Genomic DNA, 17,061 nt, shown 5'->3' with positions numbered 1-17,061 from the left:
TTTGTTCATAATTTTTTTCTCATACAATATTACAATTACAGTCTTTAAAACAAGTAGGGCTGCAACTATCTAATTATTTTCATTATTGATTCATCTTTTGATTATTTTCTTGATTAATCGATTAGTTTGGCCTACAAAATGTCAGTAAATGGTGAAAAATGTTCCCAAAGCCCAGAGTGACATCCTATTTTGTCCACAACCCAGAGATATTCAGTATACTGTCATAAAGGACTAAGGAAACGAGAAAGATATTCACATTTGAAAAGTTGGAATCAGAGAATTTACTTTTTCTTAAAAAATACAGATTATTTTAATAGTTGGCAACTAATCAATCTATTGGCTAATCATTGCAGCTCCAAAAAGAAGTGAAAATATCTGTCTGCTCTAAGCCTTTTCAGTATCTTCACTGATGTTGAATTGTGTAGAAATATGTGTTGAATCCTCAGATTAAGGTAGAAAAGGCAAACCTCTTCAGCAGTGAGGAAATGACAACTGACAAAAAAAATCCCCACTGGAAAACTTTTTATAATTTACAGATTAAATGTAGAGAGACAAACTAGATTAAATAACTTTGTAAAATTGAATATTTTTTAGAGTGTTGAAGCCCCTTGGGACACGATAGATCCTAGTCTCACCTCGGAGAGCAGCTGGAGATTCCACAATAGCTCCTTATCCAGCTCCACTTCACTCTGCAGCTCCTCATCTGCACACACATAGAGAGGCTGAGTTATGTACTGTACTGCTCCCCTGACAGGCTGAGAGCTTCTTTTGCCGAATTTTGGGGTCATTTCAGTTTTCAGCTGTGCTTATAGCATGGCTAGAGATGACTATCTGTCTGTCTATTTGCCAGTCCATCTCTTTGATCCAGCCAAAAATATCTGGATTACTCCAACATGTTGTACAGACATTCATGATCCCCTGAGGATGATTCATACTGATTTGGTGATCCCCTGACTTTTCTTCCAGCAGCACCAGAAGGTTGAAATTTGTGGCTGAATGAAAGAGGGAGGTGCCTCAAATATTGAACTAATGTATTGAATGGATTGTCACGAAACTTGATAGAGACATTCAAGAGACCAAATGCCTGCAATACCAATAACTATACCATTAGTGTCATCAGTGCGTTATGTTTAGTACTAACTAGCAAATGTTAGCATTTTAATGATGGTTATGACTTGACCATGTCAGCTTAGTCCTTGTGAGCATGATAAAGTTAGCATTTAGCTCAAAGCCCCACTGTGCCAAGGTACTGCTGTCAGCATGGCTGCCGACACTTGTTTACCAATATGTGTTATTCCTATAAATGTGATTTGTTTTCATGACAATACAAGAACAAACACAAAGGCTAAATAAGTACAAAAATGTCACGACTGCTTTTTAACCAAATACTATAAGATTATTATTATTATTATATTTCATTTAGCAATGAATTTACTTGTGAATGAACATGTTCAAGGCTATAATAAGCTTCTAGAGACCTTGTAGGCTACAGTTCTTCATGCCAACACACTACTGTTGTATCTACTCTACACACTAGACTATTTAACACACACACACAGTGTGGTACTGACTGTCAGTAATGTGGAAAATGACGTTGCAGCAGTGAGGGATGAACAGACGGAGGGACTCAGCGGGATGACACTGTGAACACACACACACACACACACACACACACACACACACACACACACACACACACACACACACACACACACACACACACACACACACACACAGTCACACACACATATTAAGATGCCATGCCAAGCATGCAGAACAGTAAAATTGAGAAAACAAACAAACAAACAAGTAAAATATGTAAGTATGACATCTAAGTTGGGGGTTAAATGAAAGGTGAAACCAAAAAATTGTTAAGTAAAATGCAAAATGATATATCAAGGCCTTAAAAGTCATAGAGAAATAAAGATAAAACACACTACCTGATAAATATACACACTCACACACACACACACACATACCTTTGCTGCTGCTCTGCACATGTCAGCCACCATCCTGCCTGAGACACACGTCTCAAAGATGTTAGACGTGGCAAAATTATACACCTTCTGCAACGCCACCTAAAATAAAGGTAAAGATGAGACATATGTATCATGTGTTTATGATCAAATTTAAACCACACACAATTTTTTTTCCATATATTGTACAATATTGAAAAGTCTGATAGAGTAAGATGAAGAAGGCCTGTATAGTTTTTGGTTTTGTTCTACATTAACCATACAGTAATTGGTCATGTACTTCTGATTAATAGCGTTTCCCAGAAAAACAGGAGCTGCTGTGGAAAATATAAAGATGTTAGTATTAATTGCATTGAAAGTACTGTGGCTGCTACATTTTATTGGCAAAATAAACATATAAACCGCAGCTGTCATCACATCTTGATTCAAATGTTGCTAAATCCTTTTTCCAACTAAGCTCTGACCAATCGAAACCAAAAACCACCACTTAAACTCTTCCAACTATGGCAGAAAACGTTGTGTTGATGTAGGCCTCTTATAACTCATAGTAAGAAGCTGACTAAGAACATTTTCAGGGCTTTTAACGTTAGCAGTCTGTATGAGAATCTAATTTACAAGCTGAATTCAGTTACAATCAGATCACATTGACAATTAGAGTTTATGATTAGAGATGAATGAACTTGACTAAAGAGAGTGTTGTTACCTTTAAGACAAGGATGTGTGTGTGTGTGTGTGTGTGTGTGTGTGTGTGTGTGTGTGTGTGTGTGTGTGTGTGTGTGTGTTTGTGTGTGTGTGTGTGTGTGTGTGCGTGTGTGTGTATGCTACCTTGTATATTTCTGTAGAGCACTGTGTTAGGATAGTGCTAACAGTTGAGGACAGACCCAGCTCCACCAGGCTCTCCAGTTGAGTCTGAGTATCCGTCTCTGTCTCGTCTCTCGTTTGTTCCAGGGTGCTGCTGTCTATCAAAGCAAAACACCTGCACAAATATGCACACACAAACACTGGACTGTAAGCACACACTTATGCACTTGTCAGAAATGAAAATGTCAACTGCACAAATCCAACTTTAAAAGAAAAGACTAAAAAGGCTGTTTTTACACGGCCTGCAGAACCAACGATCCAGACCAGTGAATTTTAAAAAGAAAGCACTCATTGACATTGACAACGTGGCTTTATTAAATGACAGTTTGACTTGTTAATTAGTCTTTACCTGTCCAGAAACTGAAGAACGAAGTCTTCAAACTCCGTTGAAGCAAAACATAGATCTTTCTCAGTCTGAGAAGGAGAAATAAAGATGATTAGTTAGTTATTTGTATGACTATACTTCTGTTTATATCTCCTGCATGGGTGTTGACTGACGGCAAGTTAGTTGGGAAGTCCTGGCTCCAAACATGATAGATGTTGCAGACCCTACGATAGCCTTGCACCTGAAACTGTAAAGTAGACCTAGGCTAACTGTCTTCCCTTGTTTCCAGTCTTTGTGGTAGGCTAGGCTACCTGGCTACTGTATTAACATTAACATAGTATCAATCTTGTTATCTAACTTGACCAGAAAGCGAGTAAACGTGTTTCCCAAAAAACAGGAAAAAAGGAAAATGTCTATAAATTATTAATGACGAGTTTTTAATAATTTTACATAGAAATTTGCAGATATTAAGTTTATTTAACCTCTTTTGTGACTAAACTGTTAATGTGTGTTAGTAAGTACCTCTGTGAGATCACTGTGTCGGGAGGGAGCAGACGAACAATCCACTAAAGGCACCAGAGTGGTAAAGGTGGTGATGAACTGGAACGTTATCTGAACGTCAGAGGGAAACAAAAGGAAACCAATCCATTTAAATCATGTGACGTGATCACGGACGGAGTTAAACAACCTAGCAGATGTTGGTGGAATACCTTTTTTCAAATGTATTAATTCATTCTGGTGTGATAGATTAATGTATTCTGGATACAATGAGCACACCAAAAAAAGAAATCTAGTCCATTTTACAATCCAAGCAGAAACTGAAGACTGAGCCAAGGTAATTGTGAGTTCTTCAAATTGAGATATTCATTCTACTTTCAGGAATTATTAATAGGACAGACCAAAGTACACTGGAAGGGAATTTAATCAGCGAGCACTGCATTGTCTACTTGTCTAACAATTGTTCTTCATTGCTAATCAACACATCCATTACTTACCATGCACTTGCTGAAGTCATTGGGGTCCACCCCTGGCAGAGAGCCCATGAGCAGCGGGAGCACGTGAGCACGGCCCTCTGGGTAATGGTTGTTAGGGGAAACCAGGCTGCGAGCCATGCCGATCATGCAGCTGAGAGTGGCGGTGAGGGTGTGTGGCTCCGTCAGTGTCTCCATCGCTGCATAGGTCCTGTTGTACGCAAGATATGAGGAGGTGAGTAACAGAATGAGTAGTTTCTAATGCTTTTTGTTCACATTTAAGACTTTTAAAGCGGACATAAAATGCTTTTTGTGATTTTTTACAGTTACAATATTGGATGGCTACATTAAACATGGTTAAAGGTGCAAAGCATGAGGTGAACGTATGTAAGAAGGCTCCCTGAAAGTCAAAAGCCCAGGCTACTTCCTCCTTGTGATAAAATTAGATTGTTGGCAGATACCCCCAAACTGCCATCTGTTTTGTAGCCTTTGTTGCTAATGTTGTTCCACCACTCATATATTTCAGATCAGATTTATGGACATATTTTAGAAATCTCCACTCAAAGTAAAGAATGAGAAGATGAAGAGAAATCCTGCTACCCTTGTTTGTTCGGAAGTCAGCTGAGATGCAGCTTCCGGGAGCTGGCCAATCAGAACAGAGTGGGCCATAAAGAGGTAGAAGCTAAAACGGCCTGTTTCAGACAGAGGCTGTATAAAATAAATAGTGTTTTTTGTTTTGTTTTTTTAACTGTGAATGATGCAAATATGTATCAATATAAATACGCAATATAAATATAGGCCGGGAAATGTGCAATATACGTCCCATATAGGAATATTTTCTAAGGAATATTAGGAATATGTTTTAAGAAGATCTCCCAAAAACACACTTACTTCTCAAGTACAGGTGGGATGGCAAGTTCTGGTGTGAGGAGAGCCAGGTTCTGTAGAGCGTAGGCTGCATCTGTACTGCCAGTTTTACTGCAAAACACCAGAAGAGGGCAGATGAACACACAGCAACATACAGAACAGCATCAACAACAGCACAGACACACACAAACAGATAATCACAGATTACCTGTCTTTGTCCAGATTAGCTCTTGAGGCCAGTACAGTGACTGTGACCTAGTGACCAGTAAGACACAGTAAGCTTAAGTCTTGTTAGATAACTAATTGGCAGTGATTCAAGTGTTCAGTGTTTTTTTTGTGTGTTTTTGTATGTAGGTTAAAACTGAGCTAAATTTAACTGAAAAAATATTCAACTTTCATATTACATTACTGTCATGTTATATTATTTCATTAATTCATCGTGAAATGTTCTAACTACAGTGTATAACTGGTTTATTTGAATGCACCAGTAGCTATTCATTTATAAACACATATGTTTCTACTCCAAAACTTTTTGAATTTACTTTTATTAGAAACACAATCAAAACACACATATTACACCTGAAACAGTGTGTCGGGTTAACGGTTATTGGTCTGGTAATGATCTGCTTAATTGAACTGGACCGGTCAGACAGGGTTTGGATTAGGCTATGAGTTTCAATTAAACCTTTTAAAAGAACACAGTAACTTTACATATTTGATACAGTGTGTATCTGTGTGCTTACTCGAGTCCCAAAAACTCTTCTTTAGAGCTGTCATTGTGGGCAAATATTGCGCCCAAGTCTCACCAAGCTCACTGTCCCTGGACTCTGTGTTAGTCCCAGAGTCAAACAAAGCATCATCCTCTGTGTGTCGTTGCCACAGCGCAATAAAAGCTGATCGTCTGTGCGCTTTTGCGCATCGCACTTCGACATCTGCTGCTGTCAATCAGGTCAGTTTAGTCTGTAAATACTGAAACACACCGGTGAACCCGCCTGGTTTTATTTTTCATTTTTCCGTACAACATATAGCAGTAACGGGTCATCAAGAGAGTATTTTAATTAGCTGCAGACACAGCTGGAGCGTGCGTGCGTGCTTTACACAGCTGTTTATAGGACATTATACTTCATAAGTGTGGACACTCACATCGTTATCTTTATAGTTGCAGTTATTGTTACAGTTCTCATTCTTAGTGTGGATGCCTTTTACATACCTATAATCATATCCAGATCCAACATCTCTCTGTATTTTACTGGTGAAATCCTGTTGAAATAACTACTTGAAAAACATTCATTTTATAACCAAATTTGGCCCAGTTTTAACTTAAACTGCAATGGATTTAGCTGATTTGCAGCTCAAAAGACCCACTGATAACCAAAAAACTGGCAGGGTTTTGGTAGCTGTGATAATTGTTTGTTATAATAACATTTTCTGTGGAGATAAAACTTGTAAGCAGGAGGTGGAAAAACAAATACGTCAGAATCTTTTCGTGAGATTTTCTGAACCAAAATTCTGGCTCCACAGATGGAGATCTGGAGAAATTTTGGTCATTAAACGTGGGTTGACTAAACCACTCGGCTCTGACTGTGCAACAGGATGCTCACACCTACCTCCACAATGGCACCTATGGTTTCTATTCCTGCCTGAATTGAAATAGTTTCTATCGGCCTTCCCGCTTCGTGTAGCTTAAGGTCGGCTTACGCTGTCTTTGTTTTAAAATGTCATCATACATTAGGAGCAACTATTTTTACAATCTCCTAACAAGTAATATTTTGTATTATTTATCTATTTTTTGGGCTTCTGTTAATCTCTCTTCTCGTTTGTTTTCTTCTATTTTTGTGATTTTATTTGTTCCCTGATAATTTGCTGCTATGTTGCCTCAATATTTACTGCAGAAATGATTTTTTGGTCTTGTTTTCGAGGCCACTCATGTCCTATTTTGTACATCTTATTTTAAAAGTGCTCTCTAATTAAATCAATGATTAATGGTGAGTCACTGTGTTGTTATTGTAGAGATCCAGGGTCACGTTATGGGAGTCCATTTAGTTCATTAATGTACGACAGTCATGTCAAGCTCATTATGTTACATTAAATCCACTCGTGTTGTCCGTGTACAGATATTATTATTATGTACATGCATATAATGTATGCATGTAGGTATATGTATTATTATTATATGTATATTATATCATATTAAACTATAAGCATGTACATTTGCAACATATTTATATTTCATCATTTTATAGCTGTTAAATTTCTCCAGACCTCTAACATTTACAACACAAAGGTGACTATTAAAGTTTAGTGACAGGATGATGTTGTTGATGCTATGGCTAACTACTAACAAAGTGCAGTACCTGAACATGGCCAGCAGGGCAGCTCCAATGAGGCTGCGCGTGAAATCCTGCAAGTCTTCGTCTGTCAGCCTCTGACATTCAGGAACCAGTGTGATCCAGCTGGGGGCAGCGTGACGTTCCCGGTGCACGCGGCGCACGACACTCGCCGGGAGACGCTGAAGCAAACGCATCAGTCGAGACTGCACACACACACACACACCCACACATATTCAACATTAGAGTCATGACCCAGAGACATATTCACAGATCATAAACAGACCTGTGATATTATTTCTCCAGAAGTTTTGAGTTTCATTATTGTGTTGTTAGTACGACGAAAGCCAGCCAAGTCCTCAATGGCAGGATATTCTAAGAGGGTGACAGCAACTGCCTGAAAATGCATTTATAACCTGAAACTCTGAGTGTGTGCATGAGTGTGTGTGTGTGTGTGTGTGTGTGTGTGTGTGTGTGTGTGTGTGTGTGTGTGTGTGTGTGTGTGTGTGTGTGTGTGTGTAAGTGAGAAAGACACTTACCTGCCAGCGACCATGATTGGATGGATGGTAAAAGGAGGCGATACTGTTAAAGAGACAGGTCAACTCCTTCTGTGCTGGATTTCCTGGTCCACCCTGCAAGTTTAAAAATCAGGTAGTAACCACAATTAAGCAGCAACAAAAATGTGTTTTGTGATGTATTTTTATAAGACAAAGTCTAAAGCATGTGTACCAGTAGAGCTGTGATCCACAACACCAAGTGTCCTATGTCATAGGAGTTGGTAAGATAGCGTGGTGCCACCATCTGACTGACCCCAACTGGAAGGTTCAGACTGCGCAGGATCCTGGTGAAGATCTACACAAACAATGGACAGTTTAACTAATGATATACAGACACACTTACATAACCACATACACTCACCGGCAACATTATTAGGAACACCTGTGCAATCTAATGAAATCCAATACAAGAGCTCTGCCATAAATTCTGTCTGGATAGTGGTGGTGTACTGGAGTGCATTACATTGAAAAGGGTTCTTAACATTTTGCCCCCCTTATGTATGTTAATGTAGTGCACAAAATATTAATTAACCTTTTAATATGAAGCACCCCAGTACACTATCACCCACTACAACCTCAATAATAAACTTAGAGTAGAATTATAACCTTTCTAACAATGTCAGCAACAACTGAAAATGTATAAGCTGTGTAAATGTAGAATTTATTGCACAGCTGTTGTAACGGATTGCATTAGATTGCTCAGGTGTACCTACTGAAGTGGCCGGTGAGTGTAACTCTGCTAATGACTCACTGTGGGAATATATGGGGTCCAGTCCACATAGCCAATGTTGTCATTGGCGAGGCGAGTAAACAGGTTCACTAGGTGCTGCAAGACAACATAAAACAAACAATCACGGCGAGCACAAAGAACATTCCCTGAAGTGAAAGCTGTCATTCCGAGAATTAACTATAGCCACTTCGGAAAAAAAGAAGAAGAGATGTTCAAGAAGAGACGAAGTGTGCACAGCCAGACAGCTTTGGACCAGGAGGCTTGATGAAAGCATGGCAGAGGCACAAATGGAAAATCTTATCTATACGCCGGCTGGAAACTGCTAATACGTTAACAACATTTCAACATTTCAATCATCGCCATTGGGAAATGTGAAAAAGTGTGTCATTCCAAATTACTTAGAAGTGGAAAACTACATGATTCACTGCTCCATAATTTAAAAATATTTTTAAAAATCCACCACAGATTTATGAGATTTGAAGGGTGGAATTTTCATTAGTTTCAACTTAATGAAACTTTGATGTTGCATTAAGACTTACACTTTCATGCCAGTGAGCACTAGGTGCCAAATTATTTAGAAAGGGTCAACACCTGAAATATTCTGAGTGTGCATATGTGTGTGTGTGTGTGTGTGTGTGTGTGTGTGTGTGTGTGTGTGTGTGTGCAGCTCACCCCTTCCCAGCTTGGTTGATTTTGCACTGACACCCAAAGATTCATTAATTCATCAAACCACAACCTGAAAGCACACAGGAAAAAAACAGCATTATATTCACACCCACCGGCACACAAACACACAAACACACCTGAGGCTGCCGTCGAATTCCCCTCATCTATCTCCAATACCCCAAAATATGAACTCACTCCCTCCCCTGTAGGTTCTGGAGGAGCGAGAGAAAAACTGAAATGGAAAAATAGAGTATTAAAGATGATGTATTGTGGAAACTGTGCAGAAACTGCTGATGAATCCAAGACTAAATCCAGAAAAATAGCTTGCGAAAGAGTGAATACACTGAAGAACGCTGTGAAGAGGCTTGATAGTTGGAGCACAGTCACAAAAGGAGTGGAGAGAGAGAGGGGCAAAGGTTTTCCAGGAAATCAAAATATTAGCAAAACAAGTAGAGAGGAACCAATGCTAATGCATGAGGAACATTATTTATTGAGGCTCTCAGGTGCAAACATATAAACACGTGGTTTTTACAAGACGCACTCAAGGCACTGCAGTTGGAAGGAATATAGCAAGGTTACAAGATCCAACCAAATTAGCTAATGAAAATATTGTGATTTAACAAGAGTAGTTGAGTTTCCATCACAGGAACAAAAGAATGCAACATATTTGAACTTTATCTGCTGGCAGAGATGGATCTATAAATAAATAAGGAGCACTTTTGCTAAAACTTTATAAACCCTTTTTGTTAGCTCTGGCTCTGGAATGCTGCACTTGGCGTGTAATCCAGTTTCTAAATACAAAAGTGTGCAAGAAGCCATTCAACTTGGCCCACTTACTGGAAGCCCTGACTGTGCTCCTCTGGGGGCATGATAGTAGGCAGGAACAGCTCCATGTTGCTGACGGCCTTCTGCATGATCATGTCAAACACGCACAGCAGGGGGCGCCACTCTTCCAGCATCTCCTTGGTGGACGATGCAGGGAAATACCTTGGAAATTCACAAGAACGCATGCATCACATGCAAGCGCACACACAGCACAGACAGACATGAGCACAAATAGATGCAGACAAGCAAATACAGCTAAAGTTACAAACACACACACTGATCAACAGTACGTAGCTCAACTGAAGATCAAAGCAATACATTATCCGGTGCACAAATTACATGATCACAGTGGATGAGACTTACAGTCTGCAGCTTTTGATCAAAGCCTTCAAAATGTGGTCCACTGAGCTGCAAACAAGCAGAGAGAGGAGGTGTGTGAGTGTGTTTGTGTTATGCTTTAACTGTCTTATGAGATCCACGTGTCTTCATCAATAATTGAACTTTCGGGCTGCAACAAACAATTAATTTAATCATTAATTAACCAATAATCATAATAATTTAGTCTGTAAAATGTAAGAACAAGTGCCTACAAAATGTTCCTAGAGCCAAAGGTGACACCTTAATATAACTTTTTTTTGTCGGATTGGACCACAATAGACAGATAATCAGTTTAGAGTGATATACAACAGAGCAAAGCAGCAGTTCATTATATTTGAGAAAGCACAGACAGCTTCTTTTCTTGATAACTAACTAAAAACATTTTTTGTAATACTTTATGCAATGTAATTCCTGATATAATATATATATATATTAGAAATGATACCTTACAAGCTGGTCATAAGTCACTACTAATTGTCATTGTCTGCTTTAAGTAAAGTGAGAAAATATCAAAATATCTCCGTGTGTTGAGGGAGGATTCAATCACCGGGTTGAACCCCGGTCTTCCAGACCGCAGACAGCTGCGCCAACTAGTCAGCCAAAGATTTGATCCATTGGCCAAAGGCCAAAATGTCTCATCTGTGGTCGTTATTCTCTTGCAGGCATGGACCTGCACCGTGACACTATCTGAGAACCAAGGAACGTTGTAAAATAAATTTAGGTGTTTACCCGGCCATAAAAGAAATTAAGTATTCTGTTTTGACACAATTATTGGATGATGATGATGACTGATGGACATTTGCATGCCACCAATATAATGTTTCCCCAAAGAGCTCACTCTAAACACTAAATTGCCTCAAATTATAGATAATAACTAAAATCTGTGCCTTTACAGAGTTCCAGCTTTGACTAATAAATAAATAAATAAAAGCAGATCCAGTCAGTTTTGTTGTAGGTTTGAGTGTGCTGTGTATCTGTGCCTTGCACAGACTGTTGGGGAATGGTTACCATGGTTACCTGCTGACTCGCTGGAAGAAACATTTAAAACATCTGTGAGAAGTTGACAGTTCGTCAAAATACACCTCAAGTGAGAAACAGTTCCTATTCTCATAATACGAATATGGCAATTTGAACAAAAACCAAAAAAAATTACCTTTGACTCAGAAAAATATATTAGACAGAATAATATTCCTGCGTTGTTTGCTTATAATTCAGAAGAATTATATTTAGACCTGGTCCTTAAAATGAATGGATGTGAATGAGAAGGCTGACACATGGGAGGAATGGTGTTGTTGATAGTGGGTGACAATTGGTGGTCGCTATTTGTAGATGACTTTATATAGAAGTAAGAATACTGATTTTTGACAAGTTCTAATAAAGAAAAATATCCATTTAAAAAGGTTGAGACTTATCCAGATTGAGGGTTAACGAGTGTTAACACCAGTTTTTAAGGATTAACTATTAATGATCAAATCTTACAGGTTTAGTAGATTTGTTTCAGGTATTATCTATAATTATTTTAGTGTCTAGAGTGAGCTTTATTGGGGGGGGGGGGGTTACATTAGTGAAATGTTAATGTTGTTCATCATCAAAAAGTACTCAGTTTCTGTTATGACCTGTTAAACAATTACAATGATTTTCTAACATTTTGTGTCTTCTTCTTGCATAGTGTCACGCTTCAGTCCCGTGCCCTGCAGCGTGACGCACCGGTCTTTAGCCAGCGCATTAAATATTTGGCTGACTGGTTAGTGCAGCTGTCTGTGGTGTGGAAGATCAGGGTTTGAGACCTGGCAGGGAATCCTCCTTCGCTGGCAGAATTAAAAATATTTTCTCACTTTACTTAAAGCAACCAATGACCACTTAAAGTGACTCAAACCAGCTTGTCATGTATTATATCAGCCTATACTTCAGGAATTTCATTACTTTACTTAAAGCACCCAATGACCACTTAGAGTAACTTAAAATTACACTACAATGCATTATAAAATTGACTATACTATGATTATAATATAAATGTTTTCAATTTTTAATTTTATATTACTATAAGCAGATAATAAAGCATTATAAGTATGCACGCATTATAGAGATGGGCATCATAGAAAGTGTTGCACAAAGTTTAACCTATTTATTGTGGGACATTTGAGATACATACTGAGATATAAAGGTAAAACCACATACTTGGGGAACCAGACGAGTCCAAGGTGTTCGACTTTAGAGTAGACGACCCTCTCATACAGATTGTAGAGTGGTCGCCATGGCAACTGTAGGTCATCCCTTGACAGCAGTTCCTTCTTCCTGTTAGAAAAAGAAAATAATTATCGATTATTTACCCTATACGGTTTTTCAGGACTTCAGGCAGGTTTCTTGATATTCAAACTTTTGAAAAATGTCCTCTCAAGACTAAATGACAGTTATAATATTATACTTAAGAGAAACACTACAGGGTGTCTGAAGGCGCCTGTAATCATGGGAAAATGACTCACTACCTCTCAGGCTGTGCTAAAACACGACGACTGCCAAGTTCCAGACATTTCTTCAAACATAACGCCATGATTCTTCGTATCCAGCATAACTGAATTAACAGGCAAGCATTGGTAATTTGCAGGTGCAGACTCAGCTGCTCTAAACTATTCACAAAACAACCCCGTAGGGAAAAATGAGGAAGGTTTGACATCTGAAAGCAGACACCACTGGATTTCTGCTAGCCAGTCACACAATAAAGATATCTTTTTCTATTATTCTTGACTTCTCTAACATCATGTTAAGCTTTCTGATTGCTGGTTTACTTTGTAAGTGTTATAAAGCAGAGCAAGTTTTAAATCCTCCTGAGGAAGTTTCACAAACCTTCTCTTCACTCTATTACTTACTTCTTTGTTAAATTGACATTTTTATGTGCTTTATATATTGGAATAAACTCCCCAGAAAGGTTGAAAGCCCCTGCAGTGGAGAATATGCACAATTTCCACAGCCTTGGATTCCTCTTCTCTCCCCCTCTCTCGTTCATCGAACAGCTATAAAACAGACTCTCATTGGGGAGATTTGAAAAATGAAGGGAAGAAGAGACAATCGGGGAAATGACAGTGAAATGCGAGGGATGAAAAAAAAAAGCCTATTGAGACCCTATGCATGATGTCGAGTATCAAATTTATATCTCAGCTGTGAGACCTTGCACTTGATATACGGTTAGCCCAGATCTTTCTCTTTTCATCCAATGGACAAGACAAACGACATCTACATTATGATGTTGTTTTGTGATGGATGTGAAAATCATGGAAACAACGGGATACAAATGGGAAATGATGAATGCGACCGTCTCCGAGAACACGCTACATTCGCTAGAGTACTGACAGATCTGATTTGAGAGACAAAAGCAAGGGAGTCGCAGTATAGGTCAGGACTTAAAAGTAATAAATGCACCATAAAGCCAACACACTCCATTGTCCTTGTTTTTATCTGTGTGTGTGCACGTCTGCTTGAATGGGTGTATCCTTGCGTGTGTGTGTGTGTGTGTGTATCCACTCCCCATAAACTACTTGTTCTTTGTACCCATAACACGTGCACATCATACTGTTCTAGCCTCATAATCTGCCTCAATTGGCCATTTCATTTTCACTCCATCATTATTGACAAAATCATATTTGCATTGTAGAAGCTAAAACTGACTTAAGGGTGGAGCAACTTTAGTGTTGCCATATGTATTTAGTTTTTTTTTCTTGGACATAAACCATACAACATGGAAGGAAAATCACATTGAAACCACAGTTGCTTTAAACCCCCAATAACTGATGGAACATGCTTGTTACTTTGGCCAATTTTATAGTTTTTACTTCTTTTGTTTGTTTGCCAGTTTGTCTGTCTGCTTATTTGTTTGGTTATCCGCTAGCAGGATATCTAAAAAAAAAAACACAACAAAAAAACACACAAACGTCTAAACAGATTTCAGTAGAATCTGGTACAAATGTATCCAATGGAAGAAGCAAGAATAGATTTTGGTGCTGATCTACATTTGTCTAGGCCATTTTTTTTGGCCATTTTTTTCTTTTTGATGCAGGTCCAGACATAACATTTTCTATAACTGTAATAACAAATTTAGAGGATAATTCGGCCAACACTCTACGGGTGCTTTTTAAATTACTCTTATTTTTCTTTCTCAACTCTGCAGGTTGTCCTAAGCTCCACATGGCAGAGCCCCAAATAGCAGAGAGGTAAGTGAAAAATCCACTTTAACACGTCATGGGACTTGACATCAGTATACCACTTGTGGCACACTGATGTTTACCAACTGTGATCTCATTATAAAGGGCTACAAAGGCAATGGATCTGACGCTGGTCAGCTTTCTATTTTAAAGCTCTCATTGCTTTAGTACAAAATAATGCTTTGTTATAATGAATATCTGTCATGTTTTCTTAATTGTTTTAATGTTCTGTACAGAATAATGCAACCCATCCATAAAGCCAACAGCAGGGTAGTAATCCAGACATCCTTCTCCCCAGCCACGTCCTCCAGCTTCTCCTGGGAGATCCTGAGGCATTCCCAGGCCACATGGGATAAGTAGTCCCTCCAGTGTGCTCTGGGTCTGCCCCGGGCGTCCACAGGGAGACGCCTGATCAGATTCCTTAACCACCTCAACTTGCTCTTTTTAAAGCAAAGGAGCTACTACTACTGCAAGGTCTTCATCTTGTCCCCAAGGATGAGGAACTCAGATATATCTTTTAGTGTGTGTGTGTGTGTGTGTGTGTGTGTGTGTGTGTGTGTGTGTGTGTGTGTGTGTGTGTGTGTGTCTATGTGTTAGCATCACACCCACTTGAGAAGCTGAATGAGCAGTCTGGCATAGCTCTGCATCATGTAGGGCTCCAGGTTGGGCAGCGTGACCAACTCATACAGCAGCTTAATGAAGAGGATGTGGTCATCTTTGCTGAACCGCCGGCCATACAGCTTCAGAAACCTGAGGATGAGGGATGAGGGGTGAGAGGTGACCATTAGTGGGCAGCTGATCACTTCCTGCTTCCTGCAGCTGACCCATATTCTCAAATACAGAGCCTTGTTGAGATGAAGAGGGGGACGCCCACTTGTTTAACTTGACTAACCTCATGGAATTTGAGCAGATGCCAAGTAGACAAAGTGAATTAAAAGACAAGCCTTTATTTACAGTTGCAGGGCAGAAGATGAAGCCCTGGTGCTCTCTAAAGCCAGACAGAGCTTGGGGAAGGTCTGTAACACCACATAGATCCCTTCGTTACATATGACACTGAAATTTTGTTTGGCACTTTGTTCCTCACTTCGAAGGATTGAATGTTTATTTTATACCCTTCTAAACTCAACATTACAGTCCTGCAACGAATATTAGAGCACATGTGTGAGGCTTATTAACTTTTGTTTTTGTTGTTTTTGTGCCAGAAGGGTATTTATACAACTTTTAAACCTGTCAATCCAGTACAATGGCCTCAAAATAGCTGTCTGGATGAACTACTATATTATGAAATCATTATATTAATAGATAGGAAATATGCTCAATAACAAATTATGGGTTTAAGCTGTCATACTGTATATACTTCAACACTTACGAGAAGAGTTTCCTGGACCAGAAAGCGACCCCGGGCCACAGCTCTCTGAGGAGGACTGCTCTGGACAGGTTCGCTTTGATGTCCTCCAACAGCTCCGTGGCCTCCCGGTCTAACTGGTCGGAGTAAGGCAGCAGGCCGTTATACACGATCTCCTTCTGAGGGGTGAACACGGACTGGTCAGCCATATCTCCATCCACAGTCATAGCCGGGGTCACTTTTCTGCTGAGAGCGCGCGTAAAAAAAGCAAAGAAAGACGCTCCTTTTTCTTTATCTAATGAATGTTGTGTCTGCTTGGAAGTGCTCTGTCGAAGTTAGAGGGCATAATCTGCTGTGTCCAGTGACCGGGCGGAAAGCAGGTGGTCACAGGGGAAAGTGTGTCACACTAATTGAGCTGTGCAAAGCCTTGAGCGCGCACAGGGCCGGTGCGCAGAGAACTGCATGCACCTGGCGGGAGCGCGCACAGCTACAAAGAATACAGCCAAACATTGTAATGATTTTGGCAAGGTGCTGTTTAAAAACGAGTGTATCAATCTTTATCGTGATATATAGTTTAGTTTAGTTTATAGTTAGAGTATCCTGATAATGACTGAAGCCTGAAGAAACCAGAGAATACATTAGTGAAACTTTGAAGTCATCAGTTTTGTTTTTTTATTAGTGGTAGCATTTCCTTGATAACATTGGTCTGAAATTTCCTTGATGAATCTTTTAATTATGTCTTAAGGCGAACTCTTCTGTGTTTTTGTTGGTGTGTTTTTAAACAGAATTTCAGATTATAGCCCACTAAATTATGTTTTAAAATTCACACTGTCGAGCTAAAACAGCCCTGGTAAAACCATTTGATTCATAGACATGGAGAGATTTGGATTTCCCTGCTAAGCATTCTCTCCTTTCTCAGACCAGCTGAATGTTACATGTATGAAATTCCCAATGTCGAGCCAGAACGTCCCAAAATATGAGCAGGGAACCGTGTTTGACCGTAGAGTGTCTGAAAAGAAACTTAGGAAGTGGAACTA

General features: G+C 39.3%; 1 protein-coding gene across 1 annotated transcript in view; it reads right to left on the bottom strand.

The window, feature by feature from the left end:
- LOC134003359 (proteasome activator complex subunit 4B-like) overlaps positions 1 to 16,251 on the bottom strand; it is a 36,863-nt gene extending 20,612 nt beyond the window's left edge. Inside the window, exons 1-18 of the mRNA XM_062442527.1 lie at positions 16,049 to 16,251; positions 15,289 to 15,429; positions 12,662 to 12,778; positions 10,469 to 10,513; positions 10,118 to 10,267; positions 9,287 to 9,350; positions 8,636 to 8,710; positions 8,057 to 8,179; positions 7,867 to 7,959; positions 7,355 to 7,533; positions 5,025 to 5,111; positions 4,158 to 4,344; positions 3,685 to 3,774; positions 3,187 to 3,251; positions 2,802 to 2,952; positions 1,980 to 2,078; positions 1,572 to 1,641; positions 636 to 703 (exon numbers count right to left, since the gene is read on the bottom strand). Coding sequence (XP_062298511.1) covers positions 636 to 703; positions 1,572 to 1,641; positions 1,980 to 2,078; positions 2,802 to 2,952; positions 3,187 to 3,251; positions 3,685 to 3,774; positions 4,158 to 4,344; positions 5,025 to 5,111; positions 7,355 to 7,533; positions 7,867 to 7,959; positions 8,057 to 8,179; positions 8,636 to 8,710; positions 9,287 to 9,350; positions 10,118 to 10,267; positions 10,469 to 10,513; positions 12,662 to 12,778; positions 15,289 to 15,429; positions 16,049 to 16,251 — 2,007 coding nt within the window. The remainder of the gene's footprint in view (positions 1 to 635; positions 704 to 1,571; positions 1,642 to 1,979; positions 2,079 to 2,801; positions 2,953 to 3,186; positions 3,252 to 3,684; positions 3,775 to 4,157; positions 4,345 to 5,024; positions 5,112 to 7,354; positions 7,534 to 7,866; positions 7,960 to 8,056; positions 8,180 to 8,635; positions 8,711 to 9,286; positions 9,351 to 10,117; positions 10,268 to 10,468; positions 10,514 to 12,661; positions 12,779 to 15,288; positions 15,430 to 16,048) is intronic.
- Between the last annotated feature and the right edge of the window lie 810 nt (positions 16,252 to 17,061).

This window comes from Scomber scombrus, chromosome 21 (genome assembly GCF_963691925.1).
Source record: "Scomber scombrus chromosome 21, fScoSco1.1, whole genome shotgun sequence".
NCBI classification, from domain to species: domain Eukaryota; kingdom Metazoa; phylum Chordata; class Actinopteri; order Scombriformes; family Scombridae; genus Scomber; species Scomber scombrus.
This window is presented reverse-complemented; position numbering and strand designations above follow the sequence as displayed.